A 26,140-nucleotide genomic window follows, 5' to 3' on the forward strand; every position below is an offset into this window, starting at 1 on the left:
ACCTCCTTAAGGAAATTGTGTGTGACTCCATTTTTAAGGCAAGATGTCTTCGGGAACCTTCTTGACTCATTAGAATTCAGATTCAAGTCTGTTTATTTGTACTTCTACCTTACCTTATTAGATTCCCATTTGTCTTATCTTCCTCCTTTCTCTCCTTCACTAGATTCTGTTTCACAGGTCTAAGGTCAGTCATTGGTATTTTGTGGACAACTTCCCTGTCACCTCACTCTGTTTCCTTCCTTCTCCATATGATCCCATTTCCAGCCAGCCTTTGTCCAAAACAATTCTCAACTCTTTTCACAATGGTACTGTAGAATGAGTGGATCCTTCTTAGCCAAGTTTCTTTACTCATTTGTTCTTTGTCTCCAAGAAGACGAGGGGCTGACGCCCTATGATTGATCTTTTTTTTTTAATCACTTCCTTGACCTTCTTCAATTCACTATGGAACAAATGAAACATGCTCAAGACTTTAATGTTAGTGGCAAACATCTACTAATCACTGTCTCTATTGCACTTAATGGGTTTAAGCTCTAAGAATGCAAGTATTTATGGAATTATGAACCCTTTGGAGACAGGCTTGGTATAATACGAGTTCACATACACATTTGCACACAAAGTATTTATACTATGACTTATGAAGCAGTATTTGCATCTTCACAAAATTTGGTAGATTTTTAGTAAATATTGCAAGTTTTTGTACACAAAAAATTAATTTCCCAATGAAGTATTTTACTAAAGATTTGTTTATGAAAATATCAAGTCTGTTTTGTTGCCAGTTGAGCTTGAAGTTATTTTCGTGTTATGATTAACAAACACTATTCTTTGTCTCAAAACAGCTCAAATATTATTTGTGTAATTTCTACAACTTCCTAAATCACTTCAAATGTTTATTTTCAGTAAGACAATATTTTCTATTATTTTCTCTGCACTAACTATGTGGGATCTATAAATTTGACTAACCTCATAATCACCATAAAAAAGTAATAATAATAAACTTGGGAAATAAATGCAAGTTATGATTTTTAATTGTAGAATGACAAATTATTATGTGAAAATGCAAATTTTTAGTCTAGATAACTTAAGTATTGTAATGTTATATATTTTTATTATATTGACCTTCCAGTCACAACTGGCTAACATTACAGAAGTTGCATTAATATGGGGTGCATGTGACATGCACTCATGTTACACTGTCCAGTAATGTAGTGATCTTTAGTATTTACAAAGTAACCCCACACTCACATTTCAATTATTATACATTATACACACACACACACACACACACACACACATATTACTGTTTAGAAATAAGTTATTAAATTTTTCTTAAAATGTAGAACATTTAATAAAGAAGTAAAACATTTAACTATGACCTATTTACTCAGTTGTTGCTTCACATGGGTTGCTAAACCTTTTACAATTTTTTTGGTTATTCAACTGTGTTTTTATGTACATAGTTGAATAACCAAAAAATCATAATTATACTGATCCCCTAAAATTCCACTATAATTTATTAAGGTTAATAAGTAAGCTGTATTTAGGTCTAAAAAAATTAAATTTTTGAGCAAACTAAAGAGACAACCTACCTCCTTGAGGTAGAAAGAATGAGGTAGACTTCTGATACATTTAAATGACTGAGAAAACTACTAGAGACATTCTAAACTATCAGTTGTTTATTCACATATCATATATTGAAGTAAATGTATATGAGCGACCGTTTTGAAATAGGAAAGAGGTGATCAGGGCCGCTGTGTTTGTTTCAGCATAAAAACCATCTCTCGACAAAATGAAAACATATGGTGTTCTTATTTTACATTCTAGCTTGTCATTGTTGGTTAATATGAGTTCCTAATTCATATTAAATAATCCTTAGTATTTTGACATCACAAACATTGAATTTTAACTAGTGCTGCATTTAACATACAAATGTGGCTTGCTAAAATCCATATTTGGATGTATTCTTTTAGTATTTACTTTTAAATTAAGAAATTAACTGATTTTATAATACTAAAATTTGAATTATCTGCAATCTGATACAAAATTTATTAACAAATTCATAAAATAGCAGTTCAATAAAATTATGAATGCAAGTCAACAAACATGGTGACATAACATTCATGACAGGATTAATATTATTAATGTGACATTAACTACAATAAGTCATTTGAAGAGGTGCACTACTAATAACAAAATTATAGTTTTAGGGGACTCCAATAATTATTGTTTTGCACTTTTTTACCCATGAACTCTAAAATTCAATTAGCTTGCCTTCTTCCTTATCTATATCAATATATTATATGCAGTTTTATGATGCATTTAATCCAGTAATTAGTAACTTGACATTTTAGAATTGTATCATTCTGATAACATTTGTCAAGTTTCTTGTCTCCTTTAAAACAAATAAAGTTCAAAACAGTCTTTTACCATAAATGTTGACTCAAGAAAATTTCACTGGTGTTTAGCAGGTGGATTTGATGGGTTGTCCAGCAAGACACCAGCCGATTGTCAAGCCAGATTAAGACCCTTACGGATGCAGAATGTAGCTCAAGAACAATAATATGGCATCTGTGACAGAAAGGCTTTAAAAACTGTAAACATCTTCAAAGGTCATGCCTCCTTCCACACCACAAAACAATTTGATTAAACTTTGTTGAGAAGTGCCAAACATGGATGTAGAAAAGTGGAAGAAGGTTTTGTTCTCTGATGAGGAAAAAATTTAATCTGGATGTTCCAAATGGCTTCCAACATTACTGGCATGATAAGAATATCCCACTGGAGACATTTTCTACACAACACAGTTGAGGAGATTCCATCATGATCTGGAGTCTCCTTCCATGAAACAATGGAGCTTCAGGTTATACAGGGGTGTCAAACAGCAGCTGGCCACATTGGCATGTTGGAGAGAGCATCCCTATTGACTGAAGGCTCTTGCTTGTGTAGAAATGACTGGATTTTTTAGCAGGACAATGCTGCAATTCACAATGCCTGCAGGACAAAGGACATTTTCAAGGCAAATAACTTGATTCTTTTGGACCATCCAGTGTGTTGGCCTGAACTGAACCCCATTGAAAATGTTTGGGGGTGGATGGCAAGGGAAGTTTATAGAAATGGACATCAATTCCAAACAGTGCATGCATGATCTTCATGAAACCATCTTTGCAACTTGGAATAACATTCTAGTCAGCCTTCTGCAAATGCTTATGCCAACCATGCCAAAGTGAATGTTTGAAGTTATTCACAATGATGGCCATGCAACTCACTACTGAGACCTTGTTGGGCATTTCCTTCCCTGTTTAGGACTTTTTTTGTTATGGTCTTAAACTTTTGACCAGCTAGTATTTAGGCTAATTTCATAGTGTTCACATTTTCCTTATTAAATGCTAAAAAAGTTTTTTATTTTTATTTTTCCTTTTCTTATTTTCATCTTTTTGAAGCTCTACTCAGATAAGTGGTTGAGTCTAACAATGGAAAATGCACATTTTTTTCTTTATGTTCATTGGCCTTAAGATTTTGGCTAAGTGTATTTATTCAGTGAATGAGAAAGCCTTTTTGAACCAACAGGTTCTTTCTTGTCTTTAGATGCCATGTTAAGTAATTTATATTATTAAATTTAATTATTACTTTTAATATAATTTTTCATAATGAGAAACTAACATAAGATTATATGAAAATGTTAAACGTTTTACAATTTTTCGTATCGCAATGGCTCAAAAACTGTCAGGTTTGTTTCTGCCATGATTAAATAAGAATGTCTTCGTTTAGATTTACTCAAAAGTATTTCTCAAAATTTTCATTCATATCTTCTGCATGTAGTTAATGCCCTTCAAATAGAGTGTAGATAATCAAACTTGCTTCATGCCATGGTTATATATCACAGTAATCATTTAATAAGGCTTACACTTACATGACCAGAATTCTGTGTTGCCTCTTCCATGAACTAGTTATATCAAAACAAAAGGGTGGTGCAGAACATTTGTTGTGATTTTTTAAGAGACTAACATTCCAAGAAAATATTAAATTCAAAACTATAGCACAAACAATGTTTAAGGTTGGAAATTCAAAATTATATTTACATGTAAGTATATAAAGGCTAGTAAATTGTATTTTACAATTAGAGAGAAAATGTTTGTTATATGTATAAATAATGAATACAACAGTTTCTAACATGCTTACTTAGTGTAGTTTAATTTTTTTAACAGATAAACCAGAATTTGTTAGTTTAATATGCCACATTTCACAATTACCATAATAAACCAGCACAAACAACAGACACAATAATTCATTTATACAGAATATTAGAAAGTAAAACATTAAATGACCAATCTAAATGCAGTGAGCTTAGAATAATATTTGTTTGACTAAAAAGTTGTTTTGTTAGATTATATAGTAGGATTGGCCTATCACTCTTATAACACATCTAATATTTTACGGAAATCAACTAGTTATTAGACTAAATAAGGAGTAGCAGAGATTAAATTAGAAACAGCTATAAATTTGCTTCAGTTTTACAGTTTCAAAATATTCATTACATTTTAGCATAGTTATGCTGTAGTCGGAATGATATTAAACAACTGTGCTTTTTTTCTTTTTGGCAATAATTTCAAGAATAGGCTAATAACTTATAGGAACTTTTGAAAATAATAAACAAGATTATTGATATGTCTGTTACTAAGAATAAGCTAATAACTTATAGAAAATGTGAAATTAATAAGCAAGATTATCCTTATGTCTGTTGCCAATAATTTATAGGAAATTTTGAAAATAATAAACAAGGTTATTCACAGGTTTGTTGCAACCTGAATAAGTTCATCAACATAGGTCTTGTAATAGTCCAGTTGTGTAATTAAAAAAAAAAAAAATTCACACTAGCACCTTCTACTTTACTAACCAAACTAAATTCAGTTTTTTGGAAGCAGATCTTTTCAAACCTCCAGTACTACAATTTTTTTGACTTGCATACTGGTTACAGTTTCACCTTTTGGATACCAAATTGTACTTTGAGACCTTGTTTAACTGCCAAAGAAGAAAGAAAAAGCAGGTGAAAACATGATTTTATTAGATAGGAAGGACTCAAAGAAGCCCTTTCCAGGACTAAGAACTCATTTGCTGTGATGAGAAGAACAGTGATTGGAGTCTCAGTTTATCCTCATTAATGAAACTCAAAGTTATGATAATCACATAAATTATCTCATAATGTATCAAGAATATCCACAATGGTAACAACCAGTCTGGATATTCTTAGAACATTATGATTGCTTGTGTTTTTTTCTATTTCTAATTTTTTGTCCTTTTTTGTAACCCCAAATTCCAGTTATTCCTATATTATCTAAACATTTATTGGGAAGAATATTTACTGATGAACCCTTCCATGGACACCATATTCTTTACAACACTAGTCTTTTCACTTTTAGCATTTCTGGTATCTTACATGCATAATGGTACAGACATTTGTAATAACTGTTTAAAGTAAAGCAGATTAACCTTCTGGTATTTAATGTAGAACAAAGAAGAACCTTAAGTTTTGTTCATAGCAGGTGGTCTCTGAGAAAAGTACTGCTGTGTTTAATGCAGGTTTGAATGGTTTATTTTGCTTGATGTAGTTTCAAACTGTCATAGGGAACATCTCTAAACAAAAATAAAACTGCTTCTCTCCCAAGCTTAAAATGTGAGAGATTGCATGGGAAAACCATGCAGCATGAGTCTCATATTACATTTGCTAAGGCATGGTAAAAGTTATTTACGATTTTTCTTTCTCTTTTTTGATATTTTTTATTTTAAAAAAACTTGCAACTTTTTAAATCACCAGATACATCTTTAAAAACTAATATAGTTGGTTTCCCTTGCAGTTTACTTCTGTTTTTCTAGCCCTATGGTGAACTCAAACACAAGTTTTTTTTTCTATTTAGCAAAGTTATGCCTTTCTGATCATCTTTGATAAATCATAATCTTTATCAAAGTTGTCATTTGAACAAAACAGAAACCTTACTGATTTCTCCAACTATTTCAGATAGATGAATCAAACAGTAATAATACCTCGCCACCACCTTATTCGCAAATACCAGGAACAGTGCCTATACATCAAGGAAGAGGGTCAGGCCCACCACCCTCGTATGAGGATGTTGTTAACCCTAATGGTAAGGAACTTTTGTTGTAACAGCTGTTACACTTTGTTCATTTTCATTGGGATCATATAGATTTTAATCAAGCCCAGTTTGGAATTATGAACTTACATAATGTTGTTATAGTGTTTCTAACAAGTCATATTTTTCACAACCAGACATTGTGAAGCTGTTAGGTTTCAAATGTTTAGTTGAAAGTACTACTACCAGTTTATTCCTTGGTAATCTTTTCATATTTAGATTAGTCCTCTGTAAAATATCTTTAATGTTTTTTGTTGTTGTTTTTCAATATTTTTCCCAAGTTAAAGTAACTTCAGAGAATATTTTCTTTTCAGTAATCTTGGATCAACTTCACCAAAAATAAATCAATCTATTTGAAGTGATGAATTTGAGTCATTTTAATGGTGGTTTTTATTTGTTTACCTAGATACTTTTGTATACAACTGAACTCAGCCTAGCACTGATGTCTTTAAGCATAAAAATGTTTCAAAATGTGTTAGTTTTTTTTCGTTAATTCTAAGAAAAAAAAACAATTTGATTGATATTTTTATTTCACTCCTTACCATTAAATCTGTTTTTTGAAATACACTTAACCCTATGCTAGACAGAAATAAATGAAGATCAAACAACATTACTACAAATGGGTAAATTAGTTTGTATTGGTTGTATTTTCAGTGTTTTTATTTCAACAGACTCATTGACAAATTCTACTCTTCTCAAATGGTTTATTTTGATGAAGTAAATTTAAAAAATATTAATCAAGCTTTGAATAATTTCTTTCTTACTGAGTTGTTTCTGAAGTAAACATAAAAACAATCATAATATACTGTACAATGATTTCTGTTTAAATATCTGAGGTTTGAAGCTGTGCCTAAACATTTGTGAAAAACTGTGAGAGAGAGAGAGAGAGAGAGAGACAGAAATATACCAGACAACATTGTTAAGCAAGATACTTTTGTAATTATAAAATTAATACAGATTCAATACGTAAGCCATATCTCAGCAAAATAAAAAGATATGATGTGCTTAGTTTTCATTCTTGCTTGTCAATATTAATAATTTGAGTTCCTAGCTTGTACAAAAATATAGATTTAATATTTTGATATCACAAACATCTAATTTTAAACAGTGCTGCATTCAACACATGATGTGGCTCACTAAGAACTATATTTGGATGTGTTCTTTTAATATTTACTTTGAAATTAAGAAATTAACTCATATATAATATTAAAGTTTGAATTATAATATACAATTTAAATCCAAACTTACTGACAATAAATTCAAAAAATAATAGTTCAATAAGTTTTGAATGCAAGTCAACAAACATGATGATGCAGCTTTTGACCCACGACTCATCATAAAAGTGTTAACCTGTACAAATATGGTGCCCTGAATATGATTGTAAGCTTTTAGTTTCAAGGTTGAGGTTTACATCTGCATGGAAGCTGATTAAAAATGATCTGAGGTAGATTTTAAAACATTATTGCAAAATATTACAAAATAATTACATTTGCAGTATGCAAGTAACATATCCAAATCACATTAACTACATCTAATAGTAAGCATGCTATGTGACTGTCTTTAAATTCAGTTCCTGATTTAATTATATCTAAAAACTAAACCACACAGCAGCAGATTCATCATATTTCACCTACTTTCATGGGTTTTAAAAACAAAAACATGTTTAGTTTTGAAACTAGATGCACTACAGTTAGATGCACTACACTACAATATTGTATTGAAAATGATAGTGTGCTCATTTTTTTAGGTAAATATAACAAAAATCATTTTGAAAAATACTGCAGTATTTAAAATGTAAATATAAAATCACTATTTTGTCTCTGTGTAAAGGCATGCATGTGCATGCACATATATGCATGTATTTACAACTTGAATATGATCAAGTAATCCATATAGTAATGAAAATGCACTTCACATAATATTTAGACTTAGTAAACATTCCAACAAACTGCCCTCTAACTCAGGGTTCCCAACTGGAACCCAGGGGTTCGCAAAGCCTTGGCAGGGAAGTCGGATAGCCTTGTTAGAAGTAGCTTGGGATAACATTAATTTTATTTCATCAATTACATTTTCATGCTCTTACATTTTTTTTGTTTTGGTGCAAAGCAAAACGTGTGCTATGTTAGTTCAATGTCATTAGGTGATATTATGGGTGTATGTATGCGTGCCTGTGAGTGAATGTGCCTGTGTGAATGTGTATGTGTCTGCAACTGTATGTATGTGTGTACTAGTGAGTAGCGAGTATGTGAGTGCACGCGCATGTACGTATGCTTGTGTGTCTGTTTAGCTGTGATTAAGTGTGTGTGTGCTCGCTGTCGACACATGAGTCACATGTCCGTTGCTGATTGGTGGATGACGAATCGCTGACTGGCCACGCTCCCTTCCCTCCCAATACTTACCCCATCATTACTCTACCTGCACCCCCCACAAGTAGTCAGTGTAAGATCTACAGTTGCCAAAGCATTAATTATTCAACATTTTTATTTTATTTTAACAAGGAGATAAGTAAGCAGTAGAGGTGAGTTGTGTCCATGGCTAAACGGCGCAGATACTCAGAATGCTACCTCAACATTGGCTTCACCACTGTGCTCGCCAACGACGGCATTGAGAAACCACAGTGTGTTTTGTGCCATTCTGTCCTGAGTGCAGAGTCAATGAAACCATCAAAACTCAAGCGTCATATCGAGACGAAACATCCAGAACATGCAAAGAAGGGTTTGGATTTCTTCAAACGGCATGAGCAGTGTCTTAAAAGCCAAAGAATCGATAGAAGTGGGTCGCTTCAGCAGCAGAGTGCAGTCGTAATGGAAGCATCATATGAGATTGCATTCGAAATTGCTAAACAAAAGCCTCAAACGATTGAAGAAACACTTCTTAAACCCTGCATGATGAAAGCAGTAAATCTTATTCTTGGAGAAGCCAGTGCAAAGAAGATGCAGAAAGTATCCCTGTCAAATAATACTATACAGAGCATTTCTAAAATGTCTATAGATGTGAAGGAACAGGTTTGACTGAAATCAAGGGTTCCCCTTTTCTCCTTTCAGCTCGACGAGTCAACAGATGTCAGTTCATGTTCTCAGTTGCTTGTCTTAGGTGAGATATTAATTCAGGTGACATCAAAGACAAATTCTTATTCTGCAGTGCACTTGAAACCACAACAAAGCTGATGATGTCATGGAAAAGTTTCAACTTTTTTCAAGACGAAGATCTTCAATGGGAAAACGTGTGTGGGTTTGTATGGATGGGGCACTGGCTATGCTGGGATCAATCAGGATTCCAGTCGAGAGTGAAGAAGCTAGCACCTCAAACAAAGGGCATCCACTGCATGATTCACCGATATGCTCTGCCAGTAAGACTCTCCCTGCCTCTCTGCAGGAAGTGCTTGAATCTGTAATCAAAATTGTAAATTATGTGAAGACTCAAGCACTCAACACTCGCCTATTCAAAGAACTATGCAAAGACATGAATGCTGACCAGCTAGTTTTCTCTTCTACACAGCAGTGCGTTGGTTGTCGAAGGAAACGTTATTAATCATGTCTTTGAAATGAAAGATGAAATAAAGCTATTCCTGGAGACTCAAGAAAGGAAAGTTCTTGTAGCTCACTTCGAAGATGAAGCATGGAATAAAAGGGTTGCATACCTAGCCGACATTTTGACCAGCTGAACAAGCTCAATTTGAAGCTTCAAGGAAGGGAAACACATGTTCTCCTTTTCAAGATAGTCTTCAGGGCCTTTGTTTCCAAACTGCAGAACTGGCGTCGAAAACCAATCTTGGAAACATCGCTATGTTTGAAAAACTTTGTGGAGTGACGGATGAGTCTCGGATCCAACTGGATCAGTTTCTCAAGGATGAGATTACTGAACATCTTCAGTCTCTAGAAAAGGAAGTCGAAGTTATTCCCTGAGCTATCACAGGAACAGGAGGCCCTGGTAAGGAACCCATTTTGTACTGAACTTGATGTATCCAGCATCCCAAATGATATCCAAGATGAATTTCTGAATCTAAGAAACAACTCTTCAGCTCGTGATCTCTTCAAGGTGAAATCCGTGACTCAGTTCTGGTGCGCTATGTATCAGTCATACTCCAAAGTCAGCATGATAGCTTTACGTGTCCTAGTTCCATTTGCTTGTGTGAGACAGGATTTTCACTCTTGTCAATATAAAACAAAGAATAGGAACAGATTGGATGTTGGAGATGACATGAGACTGGCTCTAACAAGCGCCGCCAATGCAATTTCAAAGCTTGCTGCTGAAATGCAACATCAGGCATTTCACTAGCTGGGTTGGATAGCTGTTCAAACCTATGTTAATATTATTTTAAGAAGTATATGTTCTTTTTGTGAATTCAGGTTGGACCAATGTGATTTAATTTGCTAATAAATAATTACAGAATTTTCAAATATTTTCTTTTAGATGTTTCTTTCCCTCTCCTTCACAGAAAATAAAAGAAAAATTAAGCTGCTGATAGTAAGCCCTAAGTAGGGGGTCACATGGGTTTCAAACTTTTAGGTAAGGGGTCGCAAGTGCCAAATGGTTGGGAACTTCTGCTCTAACTGCTTTATCTTCAACCTTAATCCATGTCTTACTATTTTATCTTTGAAGTAGGCAGATGTGAATGATTTTATAAGATTAGTGTGTGTGTAGAAGTTATACAAAACATATATATGTACATTTGAGAAAATATAATTTAATTTGATATATTTGTCTTTTGTCAAACTTTATAGAAACTGTAGACACTTGTTTATTTATGTCACTACTAAATAATTCTCACTTCACAACTTATAGCTCCTCCACCAACCTACCAATCTTTGTTTGGCCAAGTTCGAGAAGCAAGAAAAAATGCAAGTGGAGTTGTGGACTTTCTTCGGAAGGTTATAGTGCTTATCTTAGGAACACGTAAGTCTTGAGACAGATTATACAGAAATAAATTTATTATCATTTGATTGTTTTCAGAATGTTAAAATCTGGGGAAGCTCCAAGGAACTGTGATAAAAACTTTCATAAATGAAGGGTTGTGTATTTATTTGTTTATTTAACTATTATATTTTTTCTTTGCTAGTTTAATACCAAAAGATAGTCAAATTCCACTATCTTAGCACAAATATGTTTTGAATTTGTGTTGCAATGTAATATCCAAGTGCATGTGCAGTTCTGCTTGCATAATTTACAAAAATTACTGCAGTTGTTGAGTTTTCTTTAAATTGTAAAAACAGATATTTTTAATTGAATGTTTTATTCATGAGAGATGAAACTGGTATGTTTGAGTGAAATTACTTTGGTTTGTGTGACAAAAAAGAATGCATGTCGGAATGTTGGACTACCATGTAGTTGTTTCAAGTTCTATGTGTATGTAGACTCAAACTTGCCCACAAAGTTTACAATTTTTATATTCTGAATATACGTTGTATACCTTCAGTATGTCAGGAATACCAGACGGTCACATTTGTAGTCTGGTTAAACTGCCCATAGATTTTAAGTATGTAATAAATATGCTGTAGTATGTCATATTTTTTATTTTAAATCTTGATAGGTATATGTAATAATTATCTAATTATGTAATAATTCTGATTACGTACTTACCTCTTATCAGATGATTAGCTATTCTCATTCAGTGCTGCTCTCAATGTGCAAACTTTTTCTTTACTTGTGCTACAAGCCTTGCACACTGTATGTTCCAACATCTATTTTATCCAAGTCATCGTGAATCATCTTTAAACCAACATTAACATAGCATGCTCACGTGATGCATGTGATTCCTTCTCTATACCTCTACCAGACCTTGAATAATTGTTTGTGAGCTTTTGAATACAGATGTTTTTCCTTTGTGCTTAGCTTATAATGTGCCACATAATTTAATTTTTACTGTGTGTTGCTGTTTCATATTTTAAAAATTTTCACCATAATGTTGTATGTTTGAGTGGAATACCTTAGATTTGTATGATAGAAAAGAATGAAGAATACAGTTCTGAATGTTGGACCATAATGTAGTTGTTTCAAGTTCTATGTATACATAGACTCAAACTTATCCACAAAGTTTACAATTTTTATATTCTGAAAATAAGTTGTATACCTTCAGTATGTCAGGAATACCAGACTATCACATATGTAGGGATTAAACTGCACTTAATGAGAATAACTGATCTTGTAAGAGGGGATAAATACCAGTTAGAAAAGCATTTTCAGTATAGGAAATGATAACTTTGGTCACTGTTGTAAAAATAAATTGTTGAGGTTCTAGAATTTTATTTTGTTGTAGTACATTTCTCATACTTAAAGCTAGAAAAGTTTTGGTAAAGTTTTATTATGTAACATGACATTAACATCTGTCATATCACAATTTTACAAGTGTATAATTGGTTACCATAATATACATTATTACCTTATTTTTGTGCAATTGATAAGTCAAATTCAGAATGAAACAATTTAAATTGACAATTTTTACTCAGATGTTTATTAAATAGAATATACATGTTAAAAGTATAGAAAAATTGAAAGTGTAATTAAGAGTAATTCATTTAAGTAAAATTTAATTTTTCTTTACATTACAGTCCTGTAAAGACTTTTTGATAAGCGATGATAATTTATTGTAAACACTTCTTTTATACTTGCTATTTTTCATCTAAATATATTTCAGAATATGAGTATTAGCCTACACTATCTTAACATTTGCTGCGACCCGTATTATTTAATTAGCCGTTACCTATGTGATGTGTTATTTATTCTGTATATTTTATCATTCATCAAAAGCTATAAAAATGAGAGTAATATTGTAACTCTGACAAAAATGTTGTATAATAGGTATAAAATAGTCATAATTTCAAAAAACATATTGACAGATATATACTTAATAACTTAATTTATATTTTCATACATGCACTTTCGATCTTCTGTATTAAAAGATTTTGTGCATCTCTGTCTGTAGTATGATTTATAATGATACATTTTTTTACCATTTCTTTATAGTTGGATGCACAGTGGTTATTGGAATAACCGTTGTTATTCCTTTCTCAATGATTATCATTGGTAAGCTTATTATCTTTTAATAACTTTATTTGCAAAACATTTGCCAAAAGTGTGATTGTCCAGGAACTTGTTTCTTTTCATCATTATAACAATGTTTAAGTCATATTAAAATCAAAATGTATTTCTTTACTTTGGGTAAACAGTACACAAAGGACTTGTATAAAATAAAAGCTTATTTTTAATACAGTACATTATCTCCACTTGCACATAAAAGCTATTTTCATTCAGTGCTGCCTTCTGTGTGCAAAAATGTTTTTACACATTATAAGTCCTTAACTCCCACAATCAACTGCATCTTGCATATAAATAATCATGTAGCAACAGGTCCATCAGTAACAATGGAACACATTTTTCTAACATGTGACTCCTATTCACTTTTTACTGTGAATGTGATATTTTATTGGTGGGAAGTTTGATACAATTAAAGATGTCATTATTTGTAAGCAAATGCTAATGATGTGTAATCCTAACATGGCCACTTTTGACACTAGAAAAAACAAATTAAAAAACAAAAAAATGGCAGTCTCTGTTTGGGTCATACAGAGAGTATCTGTGTACTAAATCCCATGCAAATTGCTCAAATAGGGCTAAGTAATTGATCAGAAATACATATTTTGGGTTGTTTGACTTTTGACACCAAAAAATTGTTAAAAGGCTAAGAACAAAACAAAAAGATTTCTGTGTGTACTTTACCAAGGTGTAACCCTACCATGTTTCAACTCAGTCTACCAAGAAATGAGAGAATTGTTTTGCATGGAAGAGGAAGAGACAATAAAACACCAGCATCTCCCTGTTCTCTGGAAACATAAATACTATCAAAAGCAGTGTGTTAAATTTCATTAATAATTTCCTTTGTAAAGGTGTTTTTCGTTGTGTTTTTTTTTCTGTGCTGCAAATGGCATAGATTAGATGCCGATTTGTTCACTGGAAGACTGACCTTATCCATAGACAGATATCATTGTTAGCAACTTAATTAGGATGTCTTCACTGCACTGTTATTTTTACCCTCATTCCATCCTTTTGTCAGCTCATTTTTCAAGACAGTAGTAAATTATTCATACATTGCAAAACTTGCTAGTCTGTCAAAACAGATGAGGTAAAATCTTCCTGATAAGTTGCAGCAAAAGTTTAGGTTACAAAGAAATTTTATAGACTTGTAAGTATTTGTACAGACTTCACTGTATGTGAAAGTTATCATTGAATACAGATAAATGCATTAGAATTAATGAGGTCTGTTACGAAACGTTTCTTCCAGATCCTTGAGATATATGGCTATTCAAATGAGCACTCTTAGTGGCAAAAAGTATTGACCTGGTAATGTAAAATTATAAATTAGATATTGTAGTGTCAGGTTTTGTGCAGATGGTCTGAAATTCTTATACAGTAGGTGTCTGTGACTTGTTAGTGACAAATTTAAACAATAAACAGAGAACACACAATCCACTTATTTTAAGATAATATATATTCAAAAGAAATTAAAAGCACATACTAAAATTCTTTATACAGTAGGATATCAAAGTTGTTTATAAAATTTTAAATAATTTTCTTTTCTTATAGAAAGTCCACAGAGACAGTGATTCAGTTACCTTAAAATCTAATTGGCAAGATTAATTAAGTTTTTCTACTGTTTCTTACTCTACAATTTGCAATAAATTCACTTACATGAATTACCCTGTAGGTTACCACAGTTGTATCATGAACTTTAAACAGTTGTCTCCTTTTTGTCAAAGTCCACACAGGTTGGTTCAGTTACTTTAGAATACCCTTTGACCTGACAAATTATTTTCCTTATTTTAAAGCAAGTTTCACAGAGATATCTTGCATTACAGCTAACTTAACAATCGAGCAGTCTAACATCACATTAGCTAACCTCAATTAATAAATTTTCTTGGTTACCACAGTTGGACCCAGAGATTTAAATAATTCTCTTTGTGTGTGTGTGTGTGTGTGTGTGTGTGAAAATTCCACATAGGCTGATTCAATTACTGTAGAACCCAACTTATTTCTCTTATCTTTCTCCCCTCAGTGTGGATTCCTATACGTAGTCAGGAGACCTCCCAGGGAAGGTTCTGTTCTTTCAGTTTACCTCCTCTGGGATTTAAACATCCACCCATGTGTTTGCCATGCATGGTTACTCATGAAGGGGAGGAGAGGTTACTGGTGGCTGAGGGGTCCAACCCTAACAAACCCCTTTGGCCTTCAGTTCCTGTATATGTGCAGCCTTGGGTCAATTGGCTGGTCCACTTGAACTAGGGTCAACCAAGTACCAATGTTGGATGTTCTCAATAGGTGTTGTAGACATTGCATCTGATACTGGTGTTTTGGTTTCGTGCTCATGAAAACCTGACATTGCTGCAGTGCCCTTGTTTGGCATTGTAGTGCATCTCCTTGTAGGGCTTCATGGTGGGGGAGGGGTCAGTGGGCACCAAAATATTTCTTTTTTTTTATTATGGATCTACCAAATAAAAATGTAAGTAAAATAATGAAAAACAGTTCATAGGTAAATGACCACATCATGAAGATTCTGAGCAGCAATCTTCAACATTTGTAACACCTGTACCTCTTTTTTTTATATCACATTCACTTTCAGGCAAACCTTTAGGGCGGATGTCTCCCTTTTTCATTCAGAAGGGACTAGAGGGACTTGCTGGCTCTCTAAAGTCAGTAAAGAAGCTTTACTCTAGTGACATATTGGTGGAAACATCCATATCTCAATACAAGGAACTCCTCTTGCATTCAAAGGCAATTGGGGATATATATATTGAGGTTACACCTCATGCAACTTTGAATTTGCCACTAGGAATTGTTGTTGAGAGGAACTTGAACAACTTCCCTGCATCAGAAATTCACTCTGGTTTCTCCATTCAAAGAGTTTCTGCAGTGAGGCATATTTCCACTCACAATGATGGAATTATGATGCCAACCAAAGTCCTCTTTCTGACATTTACGTTACCACGTCCACCTGCCACCATCAAGGCAGATCATCTGATTTGCAAGGTACAGACATGCATTCCAAGCCCTCTCAAATGTTTCCAGTGTCAGTGGTTTGATCACTTGAAGACATCATGTAGTGGTTCCTTGACATGTGCTTGTTACGGTGGAAAGGACTACGATTCCTATGAGTGTGAAACGGACCCTCATTGCATCAGTTGCAATGGCTGTCACCCATCCTACTTTGGTTTTTGCTCTAAATGGTTGGAAGAAAATAAGGTGCAGCATTTGAAACGATTCAAAGCATTACTTACCCTGAGGCTCGAAAGTTGCTGTCCACCACTTCATCTCAGATTTATGCTGCTGCACTTCTTTCCACTACTGCAGTGGGAGTACAGATGGATATCTCTCTACCTCCAAAAGAATCGTTCTCAAACCCAGTGAAAAGTCTTTTGACCTCCATGGTTAATAAAGTTGAATCAACTTCAACACCCATCTTTGTCCCTAACATACATTCCAGCAAACCCCAAGATCCATTTCCTTTTGTTCCAGGTATGGGCATTTCCTCGGGTACATCTTCTTCTCCAACTCCAAGATACAAAGCAACTATTCATTCACGTCCTATGTTGGTGGAATCCTCTTCTAACAAAAAGACATGCCCAATTAACCCAGAGCAGGATCCATGGAGGTCAACAGACCTCCCTTGAATAAAGATAGTATAAAGGAAAAACGTGGTCATGAACAGAAGAGCTCTCCACCCAGTTCGCCTGCTCATAAATAAAAATGGCCACCTTGATACAATGGAACTGTCGAGGTTTACGTTCTAATCTGGATGACATCAAATCACTGATTGCTTCCTACCATTATGTATGTCTTTCCTTACAGGAAACATTTCTTAAACCTGCAGATACAGTCACCTTTCAGCAGTTTTCTTTGTACAGAAATAACAGGCTGTGTGATGGATGAGTGCATGGAGGTGTGGCACTGTTGGTTGATCAGCATGTGCCCACCCTACCTTTGCAACTCGACACACCCTTGGAGGCCATAGCCATCCTTGTTTCCTTGGGTTGTACCATCACTGTTTGTTCTCCCTACCTGTCACCTTGAAAGACCTGTGATCAATCAGACCTTGATGCTCTCATTGAATAGTTACCGTCTCCCTTTTTAATCGTGGGGGACTTAATGGATATCATTCCCTCGGGGGAAGTGCTGATATTGATGGGAGGGGTTGCATCATAGAGTGTATGATCTCTGATCACAACCTCTCTCTTTTCATTACTGGTTCTTCAACTTATTTTCATACACCTTGTCAGTCCTTTACTGCTATTGATCTCTCAATTTGCTCCACTTCACTATTTTCCCACTTTTATGGTGGGCTGACAGTAACCCACGAGGTAGTGTTCATTTTCCTATAATTTTGATAGAGACTGGATGTGGTCGATGCCACCTGACCCACATGCCTCGGTGGAAGTCAGATCAAGCAAACTGGCCGTCTTTCACTGCTCTTGCACAACTTGATCCTCCCATCACCTCTAAGCCATCAATAGACAACTGTATGGCAGCAGTAACTGACTGTATTATATAGACAGCTGCTCAATATTTTCCTAAAACATCAACATGTTTTCTGTGATATCCTCATCTGTGGTGGAATCATGCCTGTCACATGGCACAGAAGGCTCAAAAATGGATCTGGGATACTTTTCATAACTATCCCCCACTTTTGCACCTCATCTCTTTCCAGCAAGCCTGTGTACATGTTCAGTGGGTAAGACGTCAAAACCAGAAGGACCCTTGGATTAAGTTCACAACCAGCATATCTGTTACCACTGGTCCCAAATTTATATGCGACAAAATTCAAAAGGTCAGTGGGCAATATAATTCTGTCCTTCTCTCAATCTTGCTCTCTGATAACCAGGAAGTAGCTGATACCCGGAGCATTGCCAATATTCTAGGTGAAAGCTTTTGCCAGGTATCTTGCACTTCTGCTTCATCCTTTACCTTGATCCTCAAGCAGAAGGATCACCTCTTTCCCTTCAAACTGATTGTCTCTATTACTATAATTATCCCTTTAGTTTAGTGAAACTCAAACTGTCCCTTCATCAGTCAGACCTGATAATGTACATTATGAAATGCTGCGCCATCTATCTCCTGCTTCTGTTGCTATTCTTCTGATTGTTTTTAACTGGGTCTGGCAGGAGAATGTTTTCACTGATTGCCTGGTGCCAGGCTATTGTCCTACCTTTCTCTAAGCTTGGGAAGAATCCCAAGATTCCTTCAAACTACTGTTCAATTGTTTTGACGAGCTGTCTCTGTAAGACCTTAGAGAGGACGATTTATGCTTTTCTTGTTTGGTTCCTTGAATCAAACAATCTCCTCTCGCACATCCAATCTGGGTTCCAATGACAGCACTCCTCCATGTACCACCTGATTTGACTGCAAACATCAATCAGAGAAGCCTTTCTCAAACAACAACATCTTATATCAATATTCTTTGACATTGAGAAGGATTATGATACAACATGGAGGTATGGTATTTTGCGAGACCATATATAGGGGTTATGTGGACATTTGCTCATTTTTATTAAAATTTTTTTAATAAACAGACAATTCCAAGTTCAAAATTAGACTATGGCTCTGCCAAACCGTTGGCCTTAAAGATGCTAGACCCTATTCATCATCAAGGACTTCAGCTCTGCACTGGGACTTTCAGCACTTCCTCATATCAGAGCTTATACATAGTCTCATGAACCTTATTTGCACCTCTGCTGTTTGCAACTGTCTTTACTGCATGCTTCGAAACTTTATTCCTCACCAAAGCATCCCACCTGGGGTTGTGTTTTCCTTCCTCGATGAGCCATGCTTTTTCAGAATGGATGATCTGCTATTGCTCCTTTTGGCCTTTGTATCCAGGCAAAGTTGGATGAATTGGGTCTGTCCTTGGATGACATTGCTGTATCCACTGGTCAGCTCATCCCATCATGGCTTCTTACAGTCCTCAAATGTGACCTATCTTTAAGTCATCTGAGAAAAGCAGACACTCATGATTGGAAATACTGTCTGCTATCTGCTGAACATCTCTCGAACCATCCTTCCATTCCTATTTATACAGATGATTCAAAATCAGGTGATTGTATGGGCTCTGCCATGGTTTGTTGTGGTTTGGTGGTTGTGTGCAGAATCCCCTCTACAGCTTCTGTGTTCACTGCTGAACTGTATGCCATTTCTTTTGCCCTGGATCACATAAAGCTAAGCAGTTCTCAAATTGCATAATTTATACTGACTCGCTTAGTTCTCTACTGGCCCTGGTATCGTTTCACATTGCTTCACACCATGTTCTCACTGATATTCAAAACCGACTGGTCCATTTCTCTTTAACATCTACTTCTATCCAGTTTTTCTGGATACCGGACCACATTGGTATTCGTGGGAATGAGCTCACCGACACTAGAGCTAAGTCTCTCTGCTCTGGAGCTGTCACCGCTGTGCCTGTTTCATACATGGACTATGGTCCTGTATTCAAGGCTCGGCTTCATGCCAGCTGGCAGTGGACTTGGAGTGAGCAAAGCGAAAACAAACTTTTCCAAATAAAACCTTATATTGGACTTTGGCTGTCTTGCTTCTGTACGTATTGGAAAGAGGAAGTTCTAACTAGACTACGCATTCGTTGCAGATTTTTAACTCATCGCTTTCTTTTATCTGGAACTGATGCACCAGTGTGTAGTTTGTGTAACACTCACATCACAATAAGCCACATTTTACTTTCTTGCTGTCATTATGACTCTCAACAACAGCACCATTTTAAACATATTTTGTTCTAAGGTTTGTCCTCAACATTAGATAGTGTTATTGGTGATGGTGACAATGTCCACCTTGCTAATGTTTTTAGTTTTTTAAAGGCCATTGATCTTTTTACTGCTATTTAAGTTTTTAATTTATACATTACACATTTTTTTAATATGGCTGCCTTTTAAAAATCAGTTCTAGTTCAGTTTGAAATTAGAAATTGGCCATAACATTAAATAACTTGAAACCAGGACTGGAAAGGTCAACTTCAGGTGACTGACGGTGGTTTTTGTACTTAGCTGTTAGTCTTCCTGGCGAGTTATGATAATTATAATTGCACTACAGAAAGTCCTTTACAACTTGAATTACTGTGGTTTTCTCTTAACATTGTAGACTAGATGCAAACATTGGTTTTATGTTATTTATATGTTTTGTTTTACCTTAATTTCCTTTCATGAGTTTTACTAAATTTACTTTTAACTTTTTACCAGATGTTTGGTGCAGATACCCCAGCTGCTTTGTGCCATAAAACACTAAATCAACCAACCAACCAACCTTAGAAAAAGTATCATAAACTGGTAAAACTAAGTTATAGAAAATTGTATAAGAATTACAATATGGCAAAAGATAAATTGGGGATTTATCTGCTTGATAAATTTCAACTTCTGAGTTGGCTTTCCTAATTGGGAATGCATGGTCCATCCATATTCCTTTAGTTATGATGAATGAAAGTGAACATGATTTAACTATGTTTAAAAAAAAAAAAAATGAGGATATGTAACTTTATATGAAGTAATGCAAACTTTCTGATAGCTTTCCCTCAAGTGATTATTTCATTATTTCTATCCCTCTAAATTTATATAAGAGCACATTGAAAATTTACTCTATTACTCATTTGCTAAAAGTTTGCTGATGCTATTGATGTTAAAGAGGAAAAAGTATTGTTAAAAATATTTATTATTATTATAAACTGCTCAAAAAAATTAAAGGAACAATTACATTTTCTTATATAATTTATCTCAGTATTCCAAATATGATAATATTTTTATTTTTTTAGGTAATCTGCCTCATTTCAGTTCCATCTGTATCCACTTTTAATGTGTGATGAATAGTAAAACATGGAGAAATAAAATTCTTAGAAATGTCTAATATCACCAAAACTGATATCTCATATCAAACAATACTTTAAACAGTTTACATGCATTTATTCAAGAAATGTTTGAAACATTCAATATCTAGTGTGACCTCCATGGGCTGTGACACTCTCCTGACACCGATTTGACAAACTTCGAATCACATTATCGATGTTATCTTGGAGTATTGCATCTTAGGAGTCTATTAAGGCTTGTCAGAGTTCCTATACATTCTGAGGAGGGTGCTGGCATTCACTAACATGCCTCAACAACATATCCCAACAATATTCAATCGGATTTAAACTGAAGATTGGTGGGCTGCTCAAAAGTCTCTATTTCTTCCTTGTCATGGAAGTCCATACACAGTCTGGCGACTTTGACTTGTGCGTTTAGAACACCCCTATCGAGTATGAGTAAGTCCGTGAAGCCACTCAAGCATATGCCTGCCAAGACCATTACATAACCTCCTCACCGACTTGCACAATGTTACAGGTAGAAAATCGCTCTCCTTGGCATCTCCACACTCTTGTACATCCATCATCACTAGACTCAGTGAACCTGCTCTCGTCTGTACATAGCACGATGGTCCATTGACAAAGTTCCCAGTCCAGGTACTAACAAGCAAACTCCAATCTGGCTGCATGGTGTTGCACTGTCAAAGACCTCTTGCAGACTGTTTGCCTTAAGGTGTCCTTCATGCAGACAATTGCGAACTCTTTTGATCAACACATGGGTTCTAGTGGAATGCTGAAAGTCATTTCACAGTGCTCGAGCTATATCTAACCTGTTCTGCAGAGTGGTAGTCACAATGTAGCAATCCTATCTGGCAGTTGTGCAGTGACGACAGCCTTGACCTGGACTCTTGCCATAAGAGTTCATCTCATGGTAGCATCGTTAAAGTCGATTGATGATGCTTGGTGACACACCAGCACGCTGTGTCACTCTCCTTTGGATGTGGCTATCCTCCAGCATTTGGACTGCTCTGGCCACCTCGTTCTCTGTCAGATGACACCTGACTGCTTGGGTACACAAGATGAAGTTACACACTGAAAAAGTGAGCTGCAAAAGATCCATGTTGGTGTTTGTATCAAGTATTAATAAGGAATGCATAGTTTCACGTAACAGTCTTATATAGGGTACCTTGAGTTGTATTCTCCTTGAGTGAGGTGAGTTTTTTGAGTTGCTTGAAACTTTGCTCACAAGCTTAAAAAGCACTTGTAGATGAATGGATTTGTTTTTCATACATAAATTTAGTTATGACAAAAATATACTGAAATGTGTACTTGTTCCTTTTAATTTTTTTTGAGCAGTGTGACTTTTAATTCATAATCATTTTGATAGTTATAAATATGCTATTCAAATTATAGAAAATACTAATCAAATTTCATGTATGTTGCCTTTAAATTATCTCCAGCTATGTCCATTTAAATTTGAACTTAGTGGGTGGAACTTAAGATTTTATGACTTGTACAAACAATATAGAATTCAAGTTTAATATTAATTACAAAAGGATTATTGGCTTCCTTGTAATTCATTGTAAATTTTCTTGTTTAGGGATAATCTGTTAGAAATAACCAAATTTTCAAAGGTTGTTAACATTTTTTGTGGATATGCATTGTTTTTTGTTAGTGGAATTTTAACTCAAATGAATTCTATTGATAACACCCAGTCATTTCACGTGTTTTAAATTCCAATGCTAAACTAAGTAGCAATTAATTTTAATGGTAGTATTTGTTCTGCCATTTGTCTAAAATTTCACTTGATGTCAATTGATGTTGGGATATTCGTATGTAGGCTCAACAAAATATCTGTTCTTTTGAATGAGAAATATTTTTTTATTTCAAATGTTACACATTTGTGAGTTCTTTATTTTCAGGTTCTTCTTACATTAATGCTTGTCCAGCAGAAGCCAAAATTCCAATATACCTCATTGTAGCTGGAGGCTTTGGTGTTTTAAAGAATGTTTTAAATTTTTGGTCAAGGTGCAGGAGGACTGAGGAAGAAGAACAGCTCAAGCAGAATCCACAAGATACTATTTTAAACTGTTTTCTTTTTGCTTGGTTCATAGCAGGTAAGTTTGAATTTTTATCCTAATCTGCTCTCACGTAAAAATTATAAATTGATAGAGTATTTATAGCGTAGATTTCTTAAACATTTTCTGATAAAAAAGAGAAGTATTAAAAAGGATCATATATAGTGTATGATCTTGCAAGTTTCTTTTATTTAACGGAACGTACACTCTCCTGTTGGTGTATTAGATTTTCTCTGAGGGGCCTGTGTGGCTGAAAGTTAAAGAAGTTTCCTTGTTCTTTATTTTGTCTTTGATGTAGAACTCATTAGGCATACTCCTTATTTAATTAGTCATATTGCATTTGTTTAGTTGGATATTTGTTTTTACTGTTACTATATTTTTACTTTGTCTGGAGTTTTCTAACTCTAGACACACATTGGTGCTATGTAACTTACTCTTTTTCTTTACTTGTGATTTTAAAATTTTTATATTTTACCAGTAAACTCTTAGTAGAAGGTAATCGGTTAATTTATAATGTAAATAAATCATTAACACATATATATTGAAGTCAAGTGTCTTGTGGTTCTTAAAAAATTGATTTAACACACTCTGCTTTTAAACACGTACAAACAGTGGTATGTTGGAAGCATTCTATTTTTAAAAAATAACACATTTGTGTGAGTAGGAAAAGGTTTATTGAGATTTTTTTCTGTTTAGAATAAAAATTAACATTTTAATATATCTATAGGAAAACAAATTTAAGTACAAGTGATTCTGAACCTTTCAGATCATTAAACATTAATAGAATAGATTTAAAGTTTAATTTTAGTATTATGGTATTTCTGGAAGCTAATAGTAAAAATTTATAGAGTCATTTTGTTTTTCCTTATAAACATAGTTTCAGCTACTGCTCTCCAAATAACATTTCATAACTTAGATCATGAATTTAGCAACAAACAAACAAACATGACTGGTTGGAGAAATATTAACATGTGCTACCTATGGACACAATTGCACAATTAAGTTTCTGTGTGATTAGTTTTTTTAGTTATAACATGAAATCAATTTGCACTCAGACTAGTAATAAAAGAGACCTTATTTTCACAAACAAATTTTTAGTAAAAATATTTCATTAAAAAATTGATTTTTTGTGAACAAAAACTTGTAATCTTTACCAAAAATCTACCAAATTTTGTGAAGATACGTGAACTATATCAATAGTTGCAATGCAAATGTTTAACGTGCAAATATGTGAATGAACTTGTATGTATTATATCGAGCCCATGTTAAAAAATCAAGTTTCCACATTGATTATTGTAATAATATATTTAATCAAAAACAACTGATTGCATGTTATTCACTGTGATAATTTTGAAAACATTTATAATGAGAAAGTGTCTATAGCCTAATAACCTTTAGGAGCATAAATGTAGATCAGCCCACATTTAGAATTAATTATAATTTAAATTTTATTTAAACTTATGTTTTGACATAAGTTTTTGTGCTTAATTATCTTTTGGTAATTGGTTAATGAACTTAGATAAATAGATTTAATTATAAATAAGAATTTGCCATGAAAAATAAGGAAATTTAATATTTTCCTCTTTGGTTATTTAACCCTTTTATTATCAATTTGTGGAAGTTGTGGGAGACATATCCCATATGTGGCAAAAGGATTACTTTTTTTATTTGAGCAACTTTAATAGTTCATTTACATTAGAAAAAAAATTAAAACTGTTTTAAAAAATTAGAGCCATACTGTTTTTTGTTGGGTTTTTTTCACCAGTTCTTAATTTTTTTATTTGGAGTTAAACCATCCCACCATGTGATTATATTTAGCATACCAAAATAACTAATTAAGTTAGGTAGTGCTTTATGCTATCTACAAATGTTCTGAAATAGTAACTGCTTTATAAGCACAAGTTAAGTAACAAAGAACAAACAGAAATGTACAAAAAATATGAAGTGTATTTCCCTAACTAGTTGATATACCACATTGTGCATTGGGGTAATAAACTTCATACTTTTGTAAATTTACGCTTGTTCTTCATTACTTAATTTGTGCTTAAAAAGCAGTTGATCTATACAATATTAATTCTACACTAAAATCGTGTACATCATAAAGTGGGCAGTGCATGGCCTAATAATTACCATTAGCATAAAGATCAAAGCATTTGGGGTATAAGATACATTGCAGCTGGAAATGCTTTACAGTTTTGGTTGAAGGATACCTTCATAAAAGTTGCAATCATTTCAAGTGTTTAACTTGTAGAACTAGGCAAAGCCCATATAGCAGCAGGTGCTACTGAGCAGCTGTCTTCAATTTGGTCAGTAGTTCAAAATTAGGGAAATCTAAAGGTCTGTGATTTGGGTATTTTGTGCAGTTGCAACTAATGTATCATTCAGGTTGAAAGTTCAAATTCCAATTTTAAAAAAGCTTCTCCTTATTAATACATTTTAATTTGTATAGAATCTTACACAGCAAACGTATTAAGTTTCAAATATTACTGATTGTCCCCACTGCTTCAAAATTCTTAAAAATCCTCTTTGTTAACCATTTGTAGAAGTGGGATTAAGTAGCTATTATTTCTAGTTCACTTTACTGAAACTTTCACCTATTGTCTGTTGGCAAAATTTTCTCATGCTATGCACCTTCTTTGAACAGATTGTATACTGATAGAAAATACTTGTAACAGTATGCAAGTTTTTTTTAATTTGTTAAGAAATACAATATAGGAACACCAACCTATTTTATGAAAAATGCAATTTCTACCAAACATAAAACTCCTTGAATTGATTTAACTTTTTCTCATCACACAGTGAGAGGTTTTCACAATAGTGACAAATACTCTAGCAAATTATGACAGCATGAAATAAAAAACTCTATCATTGGCTAGCTAAATGATAATTGGTAAATGCAGATTCTTGTTTGTTTAACCATTAAATTAACCCTTAAACAGCATGAATGTTGCAGATAGCAGCATCAGCTGATGATGGCTGCTGTTTAAGGGTTAAAGATATGTTTTATTGAAGTCGGAAGAATATACATATTAAGATTTTTTCTTATCTTTAGGGAAGGATTTTTGGTATTAACAAAATAAAAGTAAATGTCTTATTAA

General features: G+C 33.9%; 2 protein-coding genes across 2 annotated transcripts in view; one reads left to right on the forward strand and one right to left on the reverse strand.

Annotated features, from left to right (window-relative positions):
• LOC143252195 (tryptophan 2,3-dioxygenase-like) overlaps positions 1-11,851 on the reverse strand; it is a 51,071-nt gene extending 39,220 nt beyond the window's left edge. Inside the window, exon 1 of the mRNA XM_076503945.1 lies at positions 11,721-11,851. The gene's annotated coding sequence lies outside the window, so the exon portion shown is untranslated. The remainder of the gene's footprint in view (positions 1-11,720) is intronic.
• LOC143252196 (transmembrane protein 272-like) overlaps positions 1-26,140 on the forward strand; it is a 40,027-nt gene that overhangs the window by 4,445 nt on the left and 9,442 nt on the right. The window contains exons 2-5 of the mRNA XM_076503948.1: positions 6,008-6,134; positions 10,926-11,036; positions 13,104-13,163; positions 22,887-23,081. Coding sequence (XP_076360063.1) covers positions 6,008-6,134; positions 10,926-11,036; positions 13,104-13,163; positions 22,887-23,081 — 493 coding nt within the window. The remainder of the gene's footprint in view (positions 1-6,007; positions 6,135-10,925; positions 11,037-13,103; positions 13,164-22,886; positions 23,082-26,140) is intronic.

The sequence above is a fragment of the Tachypleus tridentatus genome, chromosome 6 (assembly GCF_004210375.1).
Source record: "Tachypleus tridentatus isolate NWPU-2018 chromosome 6, ASM421037v1, whole genome shotgun sequence".
Lineage (NCBI taxonomy): Eukaryota > Metazoa > Arthropoda > Merostomata > Xiphosura > Limulidae > Tachypleus > Tachypleus tridentatus.